General features: G+C 43.3%; 1 protein-coding gene across 2 annotated transcripts in view; it reads left to right on the top strand.

The window, feature by feature from the left end:
• Positions 1–442: 442 nt before the first annotated feature.
• Positions 443–20,747, top strand: part of LOC306928361 (protein unc-119 homolog A-like) — a 29,863-nt gene continuing 9,558 nt past the window's right edge. Inside the window, exons 1-2 of one of the 2 annotated variants that reach the window (XM_079508412.1) lie at positions 443–515; positions 2,693–2,979. In XM_079508412.1, coding sequence (XP_079364538.1) covers positions 2,856–2,979 — 124 coding nt within the window. In that variant the 5' untranslated portion in view covers positions 443–515; positions 2,693–2,855. Of the gene's footprint in view, positions 516–2,653; positions 2,980–20,747 lie in introns of those variants that run through there. The other variant, XM_079508411.1, reaches the window with a different exon arrangement.

The raw sequence follows: 20,747 nt of genomic DNA, 5'->3' as shown, positions 1-20,747 counted from the left end.
TGCTTGAGGCAATCGAGGATGTCAAATATCTTGGGGGTTTGCTTCAACGGAACAGCTAGGACCTGAAGGGTACTTGCCTGGAATGCCCTGCACGGGATGAGGAGTGTGCAAATCAGACATGGGAGAAGACCATCTCACACGTACTATATGGACCCGTGTTTGTCGTCTTCATACATTCCCTGATGAAGACAGTTTGGTCGAAACATGTTGCTGTTTTGTAACAAAGTATCTTGACTTTACTCGGTTCGCTCCTCTCCTCATTGTGTCATTACACTTAAGACAATTAGGGGCCGGTGTGTAGGAGCCATTATGATGGTGCTATATTATTGTTTAGGTTGGCATATTAGTTTTTGAACACTTGGTGGCAGTCTTTAGATTTGACAGCACTGGGTGTGTATTTAGAGGGTCACTCAGGTGCACTAATCAGATCAGATGGGACACAGGAAATGGTGGGAGCACACCGCTTCTTACCAGCAGCAGACAAACAGACAAACTTTGCTACAATAACATCACTGGTATGTTAATTTCAACTGCTCAACAAACTTGCTCAATAAATACACCAAAACTGGATTTAAGACTGGACATCCATCTGTTATGTTTCTGTTAGTACTCTGCGTAGGATCACTCCCAGCACCTGTGAAGTAACATGCAAATATACATTGGAAGGTGAAAGATTGCCATTACACTATACGAATTGCACTAAGTGTCACATGGACAGACCATATCAGAAATGTTTGTGCTCTTGCCCGGGCTGGCCTAGCGGTTCAGGCACCTATAGGCTGCTAATCCAGTCTTACAGCGTGTCGCGGGTTCCACTCCCGAGCCCGACGACCTTTGCTGTGTGTCACTCCCCATCTCTCTCCCCTCCATTTCATGTCAACTTACTGTACACTATCCAATAAAGGCTTTGTCTGTGACGGTCACAGACCAAGTCAGAGAGAGAAGGATGAGGCTGGCAGGGCACTGCGTCAGGCACCCGGAACTATAGTGGCAAGCAGACACTGTGGGAATCAACCCAGGGCAAAGCCAGGAAGCACACCACCTACTGTACGTAGATGCACTGCGGTGCGACAGCTTAATTAGCTAACAACACTGTGGAGCTCAAGACCATGATGCTAAAGTAGTGTGGATGGCAGTGATTCAGGAGTCTTGAGTTGGTGTTGGCTAGACCATTCTTTAAGATAACATTAATGGGCCTGGGCCGTGCGTGGTTCAGCGGTCCAGGCACCCTGGCTGGTAGTCCAATCTGGCAGTGTGCAGACTCCCGATGCTGACGGCCTTTACTGCATGTCACCCCCCATCTCGCCCCATTTCCTGGCAGCCTACTGTCTATCCCTCCTATAATAAAATAAAAGCAAAAGCCTCAAACGTTAAAAAAATAACATTAATTATTGCTTTTTTGTGCGTTGCACAATTCTCTGAATCGTATTAAAAGTAGGCAATCGATTAATGACCTCCCCTTTCAGTTTGAATCCTTGCCCCTAGTTCAAATCCTTCTTAATCACTATTTGTTATGGATTTGCAGTAACTCTAGATTGCCTCTAGGGTGCAACATTAACACACAAAAAGAAACAGCTCTGATAAATATTGTATTCCATGCAGGATTTAGTTGAACTCTCTCTACTTTATTAACAGTAACACATATAAATATACTGAACGTGAACGTGTTTTTTAATATTCACGAGTGACACTGGTAAATGTCAATATGTGCAATTGTAGATTGCCATTTTCAAATAGCCAATTGTATAGCGTTAAAGACAAGTGCTGGAAATGTGTCTGGGGACCGCCTGGAAGCAGCTCAAGGACCCCTTGACCAGACCCCACTTAGAGAACCAGTGTATAATTAACAGTATGGTTTGCCAGTCAATCAAACACCACCTGCTGCAGTCACGTGTATTAGTATCAATCAACAGCAACTGAGAGTCTGAGACAGGTCCACCATACATCCGATCCGGATAAAATGTTGCACTACCACTGTTCTCAATATGTTCTCGACCTCAACGTGGGGTCCAGCGGACTCCAGCGGTCCAGCTAGGGACCACAGTTCTAGGGGGTCCCGACCGTACCGCCGTACCGGTCCCCGACCGAGTCCCGATCTCAATTCGAATAGGCGGGTCGACTGGTTAGCCTAATGGACCAGTGTGAAAAGGCTTGATAATCACTGGCCTATACAACCGACACAACAACCAAAGATAGACAAATGAGTCATGTCGCAACAAACCAGCGACCACTTACACAAAACCGGACCATACCATGATTGAAAGAGAGGGGCGACATAGGACCATGCCCGAAGATGGCACCAGTGTTCTAGTGAACACAAACACGCCCCCTCCTTAACAGCACGACCATCTGCTGCCCCCCCCCCCCCTCAACTGTCGGTCCTCTAGCATAGAACATTATTTTCATACAATTTTCCGACCGACCAAACATGCGCACATCCTTTTACTGTATTAAAGCCCCCTGCCTCTCCAATATAGGCTACGGTCTGAAACAGAAACACGGTAACCAGGCGCGTAGAGAGAGAGTGGGGGGATTTGATTTGAATGAAGCACACTTCATAATAAATAGACAGCCTGAGCCAGTGCATCTTTCGGTGAGGGAGGGAGGGAGGGAGGCGGCTATTTTGTATCTCTAAGGCCGGGGTTTAGGAGGGGGAGGAGGGACGGAGAATGAGCTATTCTTGTACCAGCAGAGACCCATCATCATCCAGCGCTAAGAAGCCCGCCGCTATTAATCCAGGCAGTTGCGGTGGCGGCGGCGGAGATACCGTAGCAGGCAGCAGCAGGACGACCAACAGCACCACCGGAGGAGGCAGCGAGACGGGTTCGAAGAACCACAACAACCAAACGTTGGAGATGAAAGTGAAGAAAGGCTGCAACTCGGCCGGGGTGGAGGTCCCCGCGACCACGGAGGAAGAGCTGCTCGTCAACACCATCATCACTCCAGAGGATGTACTGGGTTTACAGAAGATCACACAGAGTAAGTTGTTAATGATGATGATGATAAAGCGTCCTCCTGTCCTGACTGAGTCATTGTTATAAACGTTATTACGTGGAATCGTGGATGATGATGATTGAGCCATTTATCGCGCATTAGCTCGCCCCCTCAGTCAATTAAAAATAATTATACGGAAGAGTGCATACAAATGCATCATTGTATCAAGTCAGGTCGTGTTTGTTACCGTGTACTCACTGTAGCCAAATTGTTGTCAACGAGTCAGAGGAGGTGCTATGGCCCTTTGTGCTTTCATAATCATAGGCTATTATTATTTCATTTAACCCGCGTGGAAGTGACACAACACATAGCCTACGGTCCTACGGACTATTGTGTTTGATTTATCTACTTTGTATGGTGTTGGAGAGGAGACTGAGCATTGTAGATCTGCTATTTTCGCCATATAGATTTAGTTTCTGCTGTGGAAGTGAGCTTTAAAGCCGATTTATACTTTCCCGTACGACCGCGTTGCTCACCAAAAATAACTGATTCTCAGTTATCAGAATAGTAGGCAAATTCTTCTTATAATTATTATAAATGAGCTAAATAGATAGGGTTATTTTATTGGTGCATTTTTTCTTTTCTTTTTTTCTTTTTTTACAAAAGGCTATAGCTATCTTCTAAAATCTCTTTGCAACTAAAGGTAGTTCATTTTGTTATAGCCTTGCAGTTTTGTGTGTCTTGTTAACTTGCCTTTAGGAGAGCAGTGTAGATTGAGTTGACATCAGAATGTTCTGATGCACAGCAGTGGTTTAGTTTTTCTTTCTAAGTCTTCCACTAAACCGCTTCTTTCTAAAATGTATGTTCAAAGTCATTTCACAAATCTTTGTTGCTGTTATTGCAATTACTTAAATAGTTAAGCTGTGAAGCAGTTAGTGGTTATGTGGTGAGTGTATCACCCAGAGTTTGAGGTCATATGAACATTCTAAACTTGAGTCATATGATGTCACACTTGAAAATGTGAACTGTAAGGCCCTCACCTCAGACAGGTTGTAGCTTGTCAACTGTATAACAAAACTCGAGGAGTATCTCTAATATTTCAGCTACCTGTCCAATTTATTTTTGATTTCTTATAGGACTACATTCGTTTTTTAATGCAACAAATACAGATATCAACGCTCACATACACCATGTCACCAACCACTGTTATTGTTGACACCAACCACTGTTATTGTTCCAGGATTTTATGTTGTCTTATAAGAGTTTGTACTTTTCTCAATTCACCTTTAGCTAAGCCCCGCCCTCTCCCACTTAGACACTCCCACTTGGACACTTTCCAGCCGGGCTCATTCATTCCAATGTAAATATTATGGATTTTATACATTAAATACTGGTTCATTTTTGGAACCAGACCTTCAAAATCTCTTCCAAATCCGTCAACAAGGCATGCCATATGCACTGGAAAAATATGTGCGTGACATTTCTTTTTTAAAACAATGTTTTATCATATAGGAAAACTATTGGTGGAGAGGTTTGTCTAACCCATGTTATGCTTAGCTGTGATTGGACCATAGCAGTTTGGGGAGGGGCTTAGCTATAGGTCAAATATAGAACTGATTTGTAGCCCAGAGATTCCAAATTTCTCCATTAGGTACTACATTGTCATCATGATAAATAGTGCCTCGTCTTGATTATTGACACCATCTGAACAGAATATAATCTAAGATTAGATTTAATTACAGGCAGTGAGTGTTGATATTGTTATTTTTATTCAGTGGCCATTCATCACAGGTTAATGTTTTAGGGTAAATGTTTAACCACATCCCTATTGGAGCAAATCCTCAAAATGTTTATAAACCTTCAAGATATAGCCAATTTAAAAACTAAATTAAGAATATAGGTAATCATATTTTTCATATGAAGTATAGGGCATACTGTACGTGGTTAAATTCTGTTCTGCCAGAGAGAGCTCTTCTTCTATGCAGAAACGCCTACAGTATATACATCTATCCCTTGCCTGATGTCTTAACCCAGCTCAACTCTCTCTGTTAGCTAATAGGTAGGCAGCAGGCCACCTGTCTATTTAAAGGCAAGCCTAACACCTTACACAACACCTCATCTGTGGCAGTTACAACATTTAGTCGAGTTATGCCCAGGACAGACAGCCATATACATTCATATATTGAAAATGCATTGAAGTCTGTTTTATGTGAGATAATGTGTTTCACAACACAGACGACAGTCACAATAAATATGCCGTAAGCCCAATCACTTTCAAACTTGCGTTCCTTTGGCCAACAAAGATTTTTATGCATTAAAAAATGTTAAAAGAAAAAAAAGTCCAAAAATAGCAGATCGTGACCTTGTAGATTGGCTATACAATATATGGTTGTTATGGTTACCGTAACTGAAATAGCTTCCATCAGATTCTTCATGAGCTACACACACCTGTTAAGATGTCCTAAATATACATTTCACAAAGGTGTCCTAAATACAAAAAGTATGTCTCAATTTCACCCCACATCCACAGAGTTACATTGAGGACAAGTTAATCCTCTGAATCAAGGAAGTTTATGGTCAAAGTGGAGAATTAGATCTCACAATCTCCACAGTCTATATATCTCCTCGCTAATTGTCTTTTCAACCCCCCTCCCCCCCCCCCTTCTTCTGACATGTGGTTGTTTATCCTAAGTACCTTAAGTTCGTAAAACAGTAGCCTGTTACAGATCAGGGGAAGTGTAAAGTGCCCTGTGTCGTATGTGTGTCAGTGTGCAAGTCTCTGTGTTTTCTGGGGTCAGCCCAGCTGCAGAAAGCTTTGTTATGGATGATGTAGGCTACCATTCTTGTTGAACATTAACACAGCAGAACATAGTTGCTAGGTGTGTAAGCTTCATCACCATGCCCAATATTTACAGATATTTCAAATTTTGCCACAGCAAGATAATGATGCGATTTGATTCAGGGGCCTAATGGTTATGATCAGTTATTCAATTTGTTTTGTTGACTATAGTGTGTTTCACAATAACAATTTGAATTTCTTTGCATCGATTAGGCTATTATGGAATCGTTGCCTTTTGAATTGATGGATCAATGGAATGCGGAAGTGTCATTCTCACTCCCAAGCCCAACTCGTAATTGATTGCGTGTGGTAAAAACATTGAATAAGTCAGGTGCACCGTCGTAAGCGGACTTGAGCCTTGTGAGGCATATCTTAGCGAGGTGTTAGCCAAGCAAGCAGGTGGCCATGCCAGGTGGTGTGATGTCCATTCTGCCGACTCAGTGCCATTCAAGTTGCATACCGATAGGCTTGGAGATGAATAGTAAATCATTCGTCCTCATCAACATGCAACGCAACAAGACAGCCGCGTCACATCAACATTTGACGCAGGCGGTCCCGTCGTGTCAAATGGGTGACACATGGTCACGTCATCTCCCCCCACCAACGTCACCTCTTTCACGCAACAGGTGTGAGAATGCGTTGCCTTGAGACGTCCAACTTTCCTGGCTCATGTCTGCATCGCGTGGAGGTGAGAAAAAGTGTGTGTGAATCACTATGGCAACATGGGGGCATGCTTAAGTTACTATGGTAACATGAAGCATCTTCACATGGTTACGGTCAGCGGAGCGTGCATCTCTGGGTTCACATCTGTTCATCCTCCTCCACTCTGGGCTCCCCCCAGCATGCACCTCCAAACTAGCCTCGCATAGCCAGCCTTCATCTGCCTTTGCGATGCATATTGCCCCAGGCAGATTAAGTCTGACTTCACGGCTTCACGGCTGTGGTGACGAGCCAACCAGATACGTCTGGAACCAGGCTATAACCAAACAGGGCCCAGTATTATAATATGGGGCATTCGGGAGTCGAACCTGCGGCACACTGCCAGACTGGATTACCAGCCAAGGTGCCTGGACCGCTGAGCCACGGCCCAGGCCAAGACTATGGACTTTTTTTTTTAGATGTTTTTTTGTGGCTTTCGCCTTTATTTTATATTTTTTATGGAGGGACAGACAGTAGGCTGACAGGAAATGGGGAGAGAGATGGGGGGAAGACATGCAGTAAAGGCTGTCGGGAACGGGAGTCGAACCCGCGGCACACTGCCAGACTGGATTACCAGCCAAGGTGCCTGGACCGCTGAGCCACGGCTCAGGCCAAGACTATGGACTTTTAATGTTTGTTTAGAGAAGCAGTTAAACATTGACAATGCGAGAAGTCATGTGGCCAATATAAATACATCTAGTGATTGATTTTGTTTCATTCATGTCTCGTAGCGTATATGGTAGTGAATCTGCAATGAATGTGGCAGCCATAGTGGGCACCCCTCTCACACAAGTGTGATTTTTAACCAGGGACCAGTTTGTTTACAGTGTGTTTACATTTGTAAATTGTACACTCAGACATCCAGGATTTGACAGTGTATGACCAAAAGGAGCAGCCGTAGCTGAGTGTGTCTGTCTTGGTAATCGGCGGGTCAGTTTGAGCTCAAACTGTGTCTTGCCTGAACAATACCTTAGGGACACTTCACCCTTTTTGCAAAAATATATATATGTTAATGACGTTTAGAAGATTTAGAACACTTTCCTGGGGTCTTTATGTGTGTAATATGTCATTTTAGATATTTAGCAGTGTCCATGATGTCACAGACACTGGTCTCACTTACTTCCTGGACTACATGTTGTCTCAGTAAGACAGCCTTCCCCCTATCCACAAAGAGGAGCAGTGCACCAAAGCATTATGGGAATTGTAGTCCAGGAAGGAAGTGTCCAGTGTCTGTGACATCATGGACACTGCTAAAATCTTATCTAAAATATCTAAAACCACATATTACACACATAAAGACCCCAGGAAAGTGTTCTAAGTCTTCTAAACATCATTAACATATATTGTTTTGCAAAAAGGGTGAAGTGTCCCTTTAAGGTGGGGACATACTGTACGGAAGCTTCCCTTGTACACTCATCTGAGCCATTTGAGCAGCCATCAGCTGAGTGAAGCTGTAAAAGCTCCCTTCCCCCTCAAACATTAGGCAGATTCTGGCGGCTCCCAACTGATAGGGGCCCTCAAATATTGTGATTTATATATTATTTTATCGTTAAATGATCAAGTTTGAGGGTCTAGTGTGTCATGCTGTCACTCACAACTGCTGGAACGTTTGATTGGAATGCCAAGCAGTTCCAGTGCAGTACAAGTATTCACTCACTTGTCAAGTTGCCTCATAAGAGCAGACAATCATTCATGTTGCGAAACTTTCTATCTCTCAGGTTGAAGAAAGGATTCCCAACACACGCACGCACGAATGCACAAACGCACGCACGCACACACACACGTGTCAGATGTAGAAGAGACATTTTGTTTGCCGACTTGTTTTCCTTCTCTTCTGGGGATGAAATCTCTGTCTCTGCCATGAAGGCTGACACCATTTCTCGGAGACAGAAAGCGCAAGGCAACTTGAGCTATCTCCTGAGGACAGGCAGCTATTGAAGGCTCTGTCTTGTTTTGAGCCATGTCCCTGTGTTTTCAGTGCTGATCTATGGCGTCTCATGTGGCTGGAAATGTGGTGTCACACACAACAGTTGACAATAGTACAGCGTAGCTCAGCCCCGAGGGCACACTAGATTTAACAACACACCTGGGCTGAACTCTGTGAACAGTACATTCACAGTTCTTTGTTGATCCTCAAATAGTGTTGATTGTGTTGTTGTTTTTATTTGACCTGGAGCGCCAGATGGGTGGAGTTGATCACATGTTGTTGAGACATGCAGGCATGCTTTCTGAGAGGGGGCTCCAGGAAGGCATACTAAAAACAGAACGTGAACCAGCTAATGAACTGGCCTATAGTGTGTTCTCCAGTTGAGTTTGAGTATGACTTTTAGCTTCTGACCTCAGTTTCACACTTTTACATCACTTGACTTTTACCTTTGGATATCAAACACAATGATCGAATGGTGAATGAACAACATATGGTCCCAGAATTGAAATTGTCTCCACCAGGCCGAAGGCATGGGGAGAGAGTATGTTTTGCACTCCGTCCGTCCATCCGTGTGTTCGTCCATCCGTGTGTCCGTCCAAACGTCTGTGACCAGCTAATCTCTGGCACCGTTGGCTTGATCGCAGCCATACTCTGTCTGCACACACACTCCCTGAATGCCAGAGCTGAACCTCTGCCCCAAAGTTTTCACATTGGCCTGTTATAGCGCCACCAGGAGGCCGTTTCGTGCAGATTTTGTCCAAACATCACGCAAATTGGCACACAGTCTCTCTAGAGTGCTCCGTTTCAAACAAAATGCTGCAAATCATGAACACATCGTGTGATTTCCGTCCAATTTTGCACGCACATTCCCACTAGGCAGAGGAAGAAATTCCACTTGAAAATGTTCAACTCAGCCTCATGGTGGCGCTATAATTGTTTTTTTTGTGTTTTTACCTATAACTGCACTGATCTGTGTAAAACCTTGTATGCACACTCCCTAGAGGCCAAGGAAAAACGTTTGCATGGAATTTATCACAGCTGCTCTGTATAGCGCCACCAGGAGGCCGACATATGTAAAATACATTTTCTAATATTACTTAAATCCTTACTCAGATTTTATCCAAATTTCACGCAAATCGGTACACATGCTCTCCATAATCATGTGATCATGTTTATCATCATGTTTGATTTCTCATGATAATCCATCCTACGATTGGCTTCTAAAGTTTTCAGGAGTAGCCCGTTTTGTACAAATCGCCACAACTCCTCAACTCAGCGTCCGATTGCGGTGAAACTGTGCATGCATATTCCCACTAAGCCGAGGAACAAATCAGTTCAAATCAGCCTCATGGTGGCGCTACAACAGGGCAAGTCCCGTCACATACACACACACACACACACACACACACAAGAACAAAAAAACATGTTTATATTTCTCCTAAACATTTTGCCAAACATCACACACACTCCTATCCTCCTGGTGGAGACCTGTGCCCAGAAGGGCACTTTTTCTAGTTGCCTCTGTAGAGGGGCCAGAGCCGGACTTACCGTTGGGCTAGGGTGGGCTGAAGCCCGGGGGCCCCCGACTAGGGGGGCCCCCCCAAAACATTTTTTTTAATAAAATTGTAAAGTGAAATCCAATTCAAGTGAAATGTGTGTATTGTTATTGTATTTAGTTGTATTATGGTTAAACCATTGAGAGCTTCTGCCTGCCTGCCTCTCTTTTTAGGGGCCTGGGTACCCCAAAATGAAAACAAAATAGCCTCGCGGCTGCGCTGCTCGGCCAAATCGTGCGTCCCGCGAGGGGGGCCCTCAAATTTGCTCCAGCCCGGGGGCCCTCAGCAAGGTAAATCCGGCTCTGAGAGGGGCCTTCTATTGATGATCTCTTATTGTAGAAATATGTGTTATATGATGCGAAGCTTGCAGAGCTAGTTCAGGCAGACAACTCGTGAGGGTGCCTATCTGATCAGGTGACTAGTCACATGCACGCTTTACCTGATCAGAGCGGCTATTTAAATCTGCCTACCTGCTCATTCCTGGCTTCTCTCCCGCTGTGCGGTCGTGCACCGCTGCTGCTGATGTATCCCTGCCTCGCTCGCTGCTAACCTGCTGCTCATGAAGTTTTTGCAAATCCCACCGCCTCCCCAGCATCCACCTGTATACAGGCTCTGTTTCTAGATCCCCCTGCATGGGGGTCTTATTCATTCCCTGTAATTCTACTTGGCTTATAATTTAACTAAAATGTTAATGTTACAGGGAATGAATAGGGACAGAGCCCTGACGCCAATCTATGCTTCATATGTCTATGCTCAATTATGCTCAATAAATATATATTCTAAATTCACTCTAAGAGGGCCACTACACGAGGACGTCGCGGGCTGTTCCCCGCCTAAGTTTGTGAACGATATAAAACTTTACTGCGTCTACATTGCGGTTATGTTAATTATGTTTGCTGTACACACGAGCGGTAAACTGCTCCGTTTTCAAGATAAAGATGCAGTACACATGGACGGCCTGTAGATGGCCACCAAAAAAAAGAAAAAGCTTATTCTAAAAGTAGGCTATATGAAAGCGTTGGTATTTCACACAGGTGTTGCCAAATAACTAATTATCTTGATCAGATGCGCATATGACATATCTAGGTCATATCAATTTAATGAGCAGAGCAGTGCTGCTTCTCTCTCTGAGTCTGCACACACTGACTGACCAGCTAAAGTGTATGCCTACTAAACCATAATATATGACAAACCTTGGATTAATTCTTCTGAAAACAGCAGCAATCACAAGTAAGTGTGTGAGAGAGAGAGAGAGAGAGAGAGAGAGAGAGAGAGAGAGAGCGTGCGCACCCCTTCTCTCGCTCAGATCATCATACAGCTCACAACGAGGAGCGGCATGGTACATTGTGAATTTATGAATTTGACTTTGGAGATTGAATATATATTCGCTGGTGCGCAACACCTCTGAATGTCAGATAATTGCTCGTTTAGATTGATTGGCAGCACAGCGCTAATCATTGCATATAGGCTATACAAAAGTATAAAAAAAGAGCAATTGGAAACAGTGAAAACAGGCCGTTTATAGAGGAATATGGACAGTAAACAATGTGTTTATCCTACCTGTGGTCTCTCAATGCAAAGCCGTTTTGAAGTTACACAAAGAATGTTTAATTTCCACCCAAGAAGAGAAGCACTTTGTAAACTGCGCAGTCAGACCTGCCTGAGAGGAACGTGCGGTGGCTGTGCTGCCTATCTTGTATAGACTATATACTAATCTATTCTACACTACACCATTTAATAGTAACAATAACAATCTTGTCTTTCCGGATTGGTAATCACCATAATTTATATCTGTTCTCCAAAAATAGCTCCTCTACAAGCTCGTGCATGCGGGCTGCAGATCGGCTATTTTTGGAGAAGAGATTTATAGACATTATGTGCATATATAAAATAGCTGTGATACTTATATGTAAGTGGTTATGGTGAAATAAACCATTAACACTAGTTAGTTTGGAGGGGGCGAGGGGACTATGACATCACCGTTTCAGCAAATTAGGCGGCATTCGCTGTACACACGGAGACGTGAAAGTCGCTTCTCCAAACTTTCCCACTCTGGAAGGTAGTTTCAAAATTAGCCGTTAAAGTCCCCCAAAACGCCGTCTCTGTGTGACAAAAAGGGCAGATCGGCTAATTACTTGCCCCAGAAACACCGAAATCGTCCTCGTCTGTACAGGCCCTAAGAGTTGTCTGACTGAAATACAGTAGTTAAAAGCTTCTTCCTTGGTTGTTTGACTTGTGCACCGTTTACAAAATCCCACTGATCCCTCTGTCCCCCACCCCTCTTTTCTCTTAAGCCTCCTTTGCATCTACAGTACCTAAGTCAAATGTGTCAATTAATGACAAATTACTGACAAAACCTTTGTTACACCCGTGCTCTATTTCAGCAGACTTGGTTAGACTAAATTAATCGGTTCCATGCCTTCCTGCTCTCCCAATTTTCTAATTTCATCTGCTTTCTTTCCTCTTGTCTTTTTTATCTCCTCATCTCTGTGTTCCAGACTCCTGCCCTCCCTTGAGTCCCCTACATCCACATTAGGCCCCGTTCACACCTGGCATTAACACACATTTCATATCTGGATACAGTGGATAGCATTGGCCAACGAGGTCATTTTGATGCTGATGGCTGAACCATCTAGAACAGGGTTTTGTCTGTATGTCTGTATGGCCCAAATAAAAGTAGACCAATCACAGCTACAGTAACACCGCTTTGTGAACGACATCATGAAAACAGAAACGTGTGTGTGTGTGTGTGAAAGGGGGTCAGCAAGAATGAATGCATGTTCCATATCTGGATATGGCAAACAAAAACGAGAGTCAAATTTGTCTGTACAATGGGACATATTCATTACATCTATGCGAGTAAGAGGCTGTGGTCCGACTTTTAGTTTCCTTGCCAACAAGGCCTTGGAGCTCCAAACCAGACAAAGGCAGCTTGCTGTGCCTTATTGGGGGTCACTATGGTGACCACATCAGCTGACGTGACTTTTAGGAATATAGGAAGCACTCTGGAGGCTGAATGGAAGCATTTTAGTTTGAGTGTTGATAAGCCAACTGCCACAGCTGTGAGCAATATTTGACTGGGAGGACCTGCAGTATGATGAGCTATATGACTCAGACAGAGCTACAGGTGGAAGAAGCCAATTCCCAAAAATAAAAAGGTATCTTGCCTTCTCGGTTCTCCTGTGGAGGGAAACAGAACATTCACACTAACCCCCTGCTATCTTATCTTAGACTCTTAGAGGATTAGCATTTAAAAATGGCTTCCTCTCTTCCACAGTGCTATGCTATGTCCCTTGCCCATCGCTGTCACGTGACGTAGCTAGCCAACCCGGTAACAATACACAAACCGAGAACTACAAATCTCTGTATTTGCAGTTGCACTGCATGAGGATCTTGGCTGTTAAGGCTGCTCTCAGTAGGCATGCAGGGAGCCAAACCCAATCAACAAGGTTATGTGTCCTACACTGTGGGATAATAATAATAATAATACACTTTATTTATATCCTAGCACCTTTTTAGACAATGTCACAAAGTGCGTAACAATATAAAAACAACAGTGAATCATGATCAATTACAACAACAAGGCAGAATAGAATTACAGTGCCAGTGGAAATTACATTACATTAAACTAGATCCCATTATGAGCCTTTGCTATAACTGCTAAGCCTTTAATATGGTTTCATATGTCGGTGGTCTTAACATGCTACACCAGGGGTCGGCAGTAAGACTGGCCTCAGGCCAATCTTTTTATGAGCCATTATTAGATGGTGGACCAGAATATAATTAATGGCTAATGTAAGAACTGGAATAGAAAGCCTTATATAAAATAGTAATACTAATGTATTTCTTTAAATGTTAATAAATAAATATTCTGTGTGGTATAACTTCATACGGATACAATCTGCTGTCAGGAAGAAACCACCTAACTCTAATATGTAAATTGTTCAGAAAATGGAAAGAAATAATAATCAGGAAATGAAGAAAACGCTTGTGGTCAGGACAGTAAATGAAAAACATATATTCTAATTTCTAATGAGATTTCATCGTAGGCAGTGTAGATGAGGTGTTACATTAAGCGTTCTTCCAGTACAGGTTGACTCGATTTAGACATTATAGCGTAAATGTGGGACTGTCAGGCACATATAGTAAATTATAGTCTCCACCAGGCCGAAGGCATGGGGAGAGAGCATGTTTTGCACTCTGTCCGTCCGTCCTTCCGTCCGTGTGTGTGTGTGTGTGTGTCTGTCCGTCCGTCCGTCCGTCAATCTCCGGCACCGTTGGCCCCATCCATGCCAAACTTTGCACACACACTCCCTGGAAGCCAACGACGAACCTCTGCCCTAAATATTCCAAAACGGCCTGTTATAGCGCCACCATGAGGCCGATTTGGTCAAAACATTTCTGTTGATTACTCGTACACATTTCATCCATACATCAAGCAATTCGGTATACACTATCTCCATAGTCATGTCATCAACACGGATCTGCACCATTTCCCAATCCCATATTCCATCCTGATTGGCTAAGATTGTCTTCAAAAGCTTGCATGATTGGTCCGTTTCAAACAAAACGCCACAAATCACACACGCAGTGTGCAATTTCCATGAAATTATGCACGCAAATTTCCACTAGGCCGAGGATGCCATGCCACTCAATTCTTTCCAAAACAGCCTCATGGTGGCGCTACAACCGGGCAATTCCTGATTTTACCAACAACGGCATCGATCTGTGTACAACTTTGTATGCGCACTCCCTATAGAGGCCATGGCAAAACATTGTCCCTGCATCCCTCCACATCTGCCGGTTATAGCGCCACCATAAGGCCGATTTCGGCAAAACACATTGTTTACATTAGTTGTTGTTGTTTAACATCACGCAAATCAGTACACATGATCTCTGTAGTCATGTGATCAAGATGAGTGTTGTATTTCTCAGATTCTACACTCCTGGTGGAGACCTGTGCCCAGAAGGGCACTTTTTTCTAGTTTACAAACTAATATGCCCAGCCATTATTGTTGGTGCACCAGTATTTCGCAATTTTTTGAGAATGTTTGAAAATGAATTGAATTTAGAAAATGTTTTCCTATAATGACATGCCTCAAATAGGGACACCAGGTTGAAGGTGGTTAGTGTGCAGAGCATGCACAGAAACAGCCAGCTGTAGTGCAAGCTTAAGAGCCACAGTGCAGTGAAGCAGACACTACAGATCTCATGACATGCCGAAGCTGAGACAGAAGTGTTTATTTGGGCAGAAGTGGGTATGTATAGTTCCCAAACAATGGGTGGGGGACCCATTTTTGGTTTGTGGGACCTATTTCTATGGCGTCGCGTCTCGTGAGTAAATATATAAAAAAAATGGTTTCCTACAAAAACATTAAAATTATTATTTCAAAATACTTTCTAACGTAAAAGAATAACCGAAATACAAATTTCAGGAAAGAAGTCGTACACCGTCTTCACTTACAGCAAAAACTAATAATTATTGTGAGTACAACATTTGGGTTCTTCATCAGGTATCAATTCCTGATACCTGATGAAGGTCAGTTGGATAAAGGCAAGTTGGACCCTAACGTTTTGCTCTATAAGTGTCTTCACTGTCATCTCTCTCTTTTCTTGTCTCTTCCATTGACTGCCTGCTCCTACGCACCTGTCCCAGTAGGTGTACAAATGGACCTTTTTAACAAAATTATTTTTTTCCTAAATATTCATATATTTTCCACTCTTATGTAAAGCAAGGCTTAAGTTATTGACCTATAATGTATTTTTACTGAGTTTGAGTCGTTCCGTTGAAACACCAAATGTATCTTTTTTTTGGTGTCGAGCTGAAAGGTGTGGGAACCACTGGGTTATATTTGAATATAATTGAGGAGTCTGTATAGAGGGGACAGAGGCAGGCAGTCACCAGTCAACCTCCTGAGGAGTCTGTATAGAGGGGACAGAGGCAGGCAGTCACCAGTCAACCTCCTGAGGAGTCTGTATAGAGGGGACAGAGGCAGGCAGTCACCAGTCAACCTCCTGAGGAGTCTGTATAGAGGGGACAGAGGCAGGCAGTCACCAGTCAACCTCCTGAGGAGTCTGTATAGAGGGGACAGAGGCAGGCAGTCACCAGTCAGCCTCCTGAGGAGTCTGTATAGAGGGGACAGAGGCAGGCAGTCACCAGTCTGTATAGAGGGGACAGAGGCAGGCAGTCACCAGTCTGTATAGAGGGGACAGAGGCAGGCAGTCACCAGTCAGCCTCCTGAGGAGTCTGTATAGAGGGGACAGAGGCAGGCAGTCACCAGTCAGCCTCCTGCATACATGGTTGCTAGGTGATGCCGACAAGAAGGGAATATAGCGTGGCCACTAATGGCTTCTGCATATTGCTGTGAGAATGACAATACAAAAAACGCTAGATTTTGTAATGTAATTGGTTTCTGCTAGAAAATGTGTCTGAAAAATAGAGCCTATAAAAAGTATGTATGTGTGCGTGCGTGTGTGCGTGCATGCGTGAGAGGGAGAGAGTGGGAGACAGAGAAAGAGAGACAGTATATATACAGACTTCCTCCTGGCTGCTGCTTGTGGTTTGCTGTAACAGACGACAACATGATACAGTATGTGATGTAGATGTACTGTACTGTGTTATTTCTGTTGTGGGTTGTCTGTACTGTATGTTTTATTCCTGTTCACTCATTCGCTGTCTGTCTGTCTGTCTGTCTGTCTGTCTGTCTGTCTTGTTTCTTTGTTTCTGTCTTTATCGTCCTCATAACACCCACATTGATAGATTTATTAACACTTTCTAGTTACGGTAACTGTGAGGGATGTGTTAAAGAAACTCCAAACCACAACCCTTCACGGTTACACACAAAACAACTTTTAACATGAAGACAACAGGGGTCAAGACCTGCGTAACTTAAAGATAATATCCCACCAAGGACAGTACAGCTGCTTAAGAATACAGAGCAGGGTAAGAAAGGAAAGTACTGAATTTTAAACAATTTTTATTGAAGAAATGTCACAAGATAAAGGAAGCAGTCAGTGATAGAAACCCTTCAAGTTTTCTGAAATACAAACAAACTCACAGATACAGCATGATGAGAAGATATCACAGTCAAAGCAAACTTGCATGAAGATCAGAATTAACAGATGCACGCACACGTGTGTGTGTGTGTGTGTGTGTATTATTATATATACTGTGTATATATAAATGTATATAAGTGCACAGGCTATCTTTGGGGATGTTACAGATTCAATAGGTCTACAGAAGTGGATGGATGACTCTAAAGTCCTTTATTCAGGGCTCAAAACTTTTTTTCCTCAGTGTCCTTCAACTGTCCCAAATTCTACTTTCAACATGTCCCAGACTTAACAATCATTGTCCCAAATTGAAGTTATTTTTTCCATGCTGCATAGTAAATATAGTTGAATAACCTTTATCCTAGAATACATATTACCCTCAATACCCTGTAATCTGTATTCTTAAGCAGCTGTATTGTCCTTGGTGGGATCAATAACAGTCTTATCTTTAAGTTATGCAGTTGTTGGACTCAAAGCCTGCAGGTCTTGACCCCTGTTGTTCATGTTAAATGTTATTTAATTTTGTTAAAGTAAAAAATAAAGTGTGAACGAAAAGTTGTTTTGTGACAACAGCTGTGTGTGTGTGTGTGTGTGTGTGTGTGTGTGTGTGTGTGTGTGTGTGTGTGTGTGTGTGTGTGTGTGTGTGTGTGTGTGTGTGTGTGTGTGTGTGTGTGTGTGTGTGTGTGTGTGTGTGTGTGTGTGTGTGTGTGTGTGTGTGTGTGTGTGTGTGTGTGTGTGTGCGTGCGTGCGTGCGTGCGTGCGTGCGTGCGCGCGCGCGCATGAGGTCAATACTATGACAATGAACTCCCCATTGCAATTAGAACTGCAGACAGTCTTCCGCCGTAGTCTGATGACTCACCTCTTCAGACTCTACCTTAGCCCGTAGCACTTGCCCTAGCCTCGACGACCTTGCAGGCTTATGCAAAGGCTAAAATTTTAATTTAGAGATAGCATGTTATGTAGACAGATACCATCCTATAGTGTTTATAGTTTTAATATACGGATATTCTACTGTTAGCCTGATGATAGTTTATTCTTGTTTTACTTATGATGCTAGATGACTATTTCTATGCATTTGATGAATTACCTTGTGATTAATAGCGTCTGCTAAATGCCTAAATTGTATGACGAGTTGCCATATTGATGACATCAGATTACATCTCTATAGTTTACATGGGCATAAAAGGGACTCATGGGAACAAAAGGGACTCAGACAGACAGACAGATGCAGAGATCTCTGTATATGGCCATTAAATGGGACACATACAGTTCTCCTGGTCTATCCACGCTTTATTGTGCTTAACCTGAGGGCCACATTAGTAAAATAAGAGGCCGGGGCCAAGGGCCAGTTGATAAAATGCAGTAGTAAGGGAAACCTTGATAACTGACACTGTATTTAAAAAAAACTAAAACAAAAGTAACAGTGGTAAAGAATTGGTGTGAGATGATAAAATAAAAATAAAATAAGCAACTGTTCATTTGGGGTTTAAATGGCATTCTCTTTTCTGTTCTGTGTGTATGAGAACAATTAGATAATTGGAAACACCTGCCAATCAATTAACCATGGCACTCATCCCTTGGTTCACTGTAGAATGCAGTAGAATGCCGCTGGGGCAAGCTTTTCCGGGAATCTGGCCGACGCGGCAACCTGCCGCGTGGGTGGAGCTTCATTTCCATCCACCAGCTGTCTAAAAACCCGGAAATTACGCAAAAGACAGCTTCTTCTGGAATCTTAGGTGTGCCCAGATCCTGTCTCCACCCGAGTGAGATTTCACAGAAAGGCTAATAAACAGCTTGAATTTGGGAAAAGTGAAGAATCTGCTTTCTCACTCTCTGCATTGCCCATGTGTAACTTCAGCTCTGCTGGTCAATGTTTGGGCCGATTCATACTCCTATTTTACCGCTGTTTCGGCGCTGTAGTGCCGAAATGATTTCGGCTCGTCAGAAATTTTCAGTCGCACCGAAGAGCCGACTTTAGGACGGTCCCCACCCCCCCGAACATCAAATGACGTCACATTGTAGGCTCTACAGAGCCGTACCGACTTTTATTCGGCTCTAAAATAGGAGTATGAATCGGCCCTTAGTGTCCCATGGGGCATCTTAAATTATAAGTATGTTTGCAAAGTATTATAGACATGGACTTCATAGAAAGTGTTACCAATATTTGTAATTGGCTGACATTGTATCAGGATTTCTGTGAGACCAGCAGGATTGCATTCCTGTGGTAAAGGAGAATTCATTTAAAATGAAGACGTTGATCTGGCAGTCGCTTGTGTTGCACAGGGGTGAAGTACATGCCCACCAAATACGGATCCTCTGAAGCGCATCCAGCTTGGCTGAACGTCTATACGACACAATTTGCTGTGTTTGGGGCAGGGAACCCAGACAGGGAGGACAATCTTTGTCACTGCGCTAGCAACTCCTACGGGCTGAGGCTTTGCTTCGCCTGTCAGTGCAGGAGATGTGTTGAATTGGAGGAGTAGGACAAAGGTGCTACATTCTCCCTGTGACGACTCCTCACTGGCAGGTGCACCAGTAGGTGCCAAAACAACAGAAATGTGTGAGGGAGGGTTAGGGGCATTATGAAAAAAGGGTAAAAAATAACTAGAAATAACTGGCTACACACACACAGGGAAACAAGTAGAGGAGTGTTACTTCATGGGAACAGCCAGTAGAGGAGAAGTGAGTGGGTGAGAGTCATTTTATTATAAACAAGTTCTGTGACGTCATTTAATTAACGTAACACGTCGCAACCTGCAAGTACTCTTTTCTAGAATGGTTTGGGGGCAAGAGGTATTCATTTTAAGTCATCCTGCATCCTTATCCTGACCTAAACCCCACTTAACCCATGCGTAAACGTAACCCACTCGTAAAGGCCGCACTAGGGAGGAATACAAGGTCACCCTTTGTATACCATCTGGCTATAGCCAGATTATGCTACACCAGACACCTCGTGCAAAGCAAACTGGCTTCAGCTTAATACATTCACTAGGTTGATTCAGGGCATATGGTGCCCCAAACCATCTGACTTGGAATGGTCTCATAATGGTGCTTTTCTCTGCATGGTAGACAGGACAAGGACAGGACAGGACAGGAAGAAAGATCAATACTTAGATTAATCAGGACTGAATGTAAGTTTGAACAGCAACGAAAGTTAGGAGTCTTATGTCCACAACTATAACTATATTGTTCACCGCTGTCTTCAATATACTGTAGTTGTGGTGTGGAGTCTAACATCCGCTTGAGTTAGAAAGATCTTTTAAAACAAATATCTTTATAATTTGTTGCACTTTGTTATAATGCTTGGTGTGGACGGCCCATAAAAGCGCCGCTTGCAAGGCTTTTAGAGGCTGTGCTGCTCCTTGCAAAAGTACAGCAAAGTACAAATAGATTTGAACTGACTGCCATTGTTTCCTGAAAGAGGGTATACACAATTGAACATGCATAAAGTGAGTGGCAAAGTGAGTTTAAAGTTGTTTAATGCAATCAGATAGGACTTTTCTGTTTGGATGTATATGAGCAGGGCCAGAAAGTAGTTTTTTTCCACTAGGCCTTCCTGGTGATGATGTCAACGCGCATACCCTCTACAGCTGACCAATGCTCTCATTAATGGGACAAAACATTAAAAAAGGAACATTTCCAAAATAATAGAGTATGTACAGTATATGTGCAAGTTATTTGTACAAGCAGACATTTTGGCCTAAGTGTGGCATTAGAGAAGTCCACCAAAATCAATAGT

This window comes from Electrona antarctica, assembly GCF_951216825.1.
Source record: "Electrona antarctica genome assembly, chromosome: 8".
In the NCBI taxonomy this organism is placed as follows: Eukaryota; Metazoa; Chordata; class Actinopteri; order Myctophiformes; family Myctophidae; genus Electrona; species Electrona antarctica.
The sequence above is the reverse complement of the archived record's forward strand: the minus strand, read 5'-3'. Positions and strand labels throughout refer to the sequence as shown.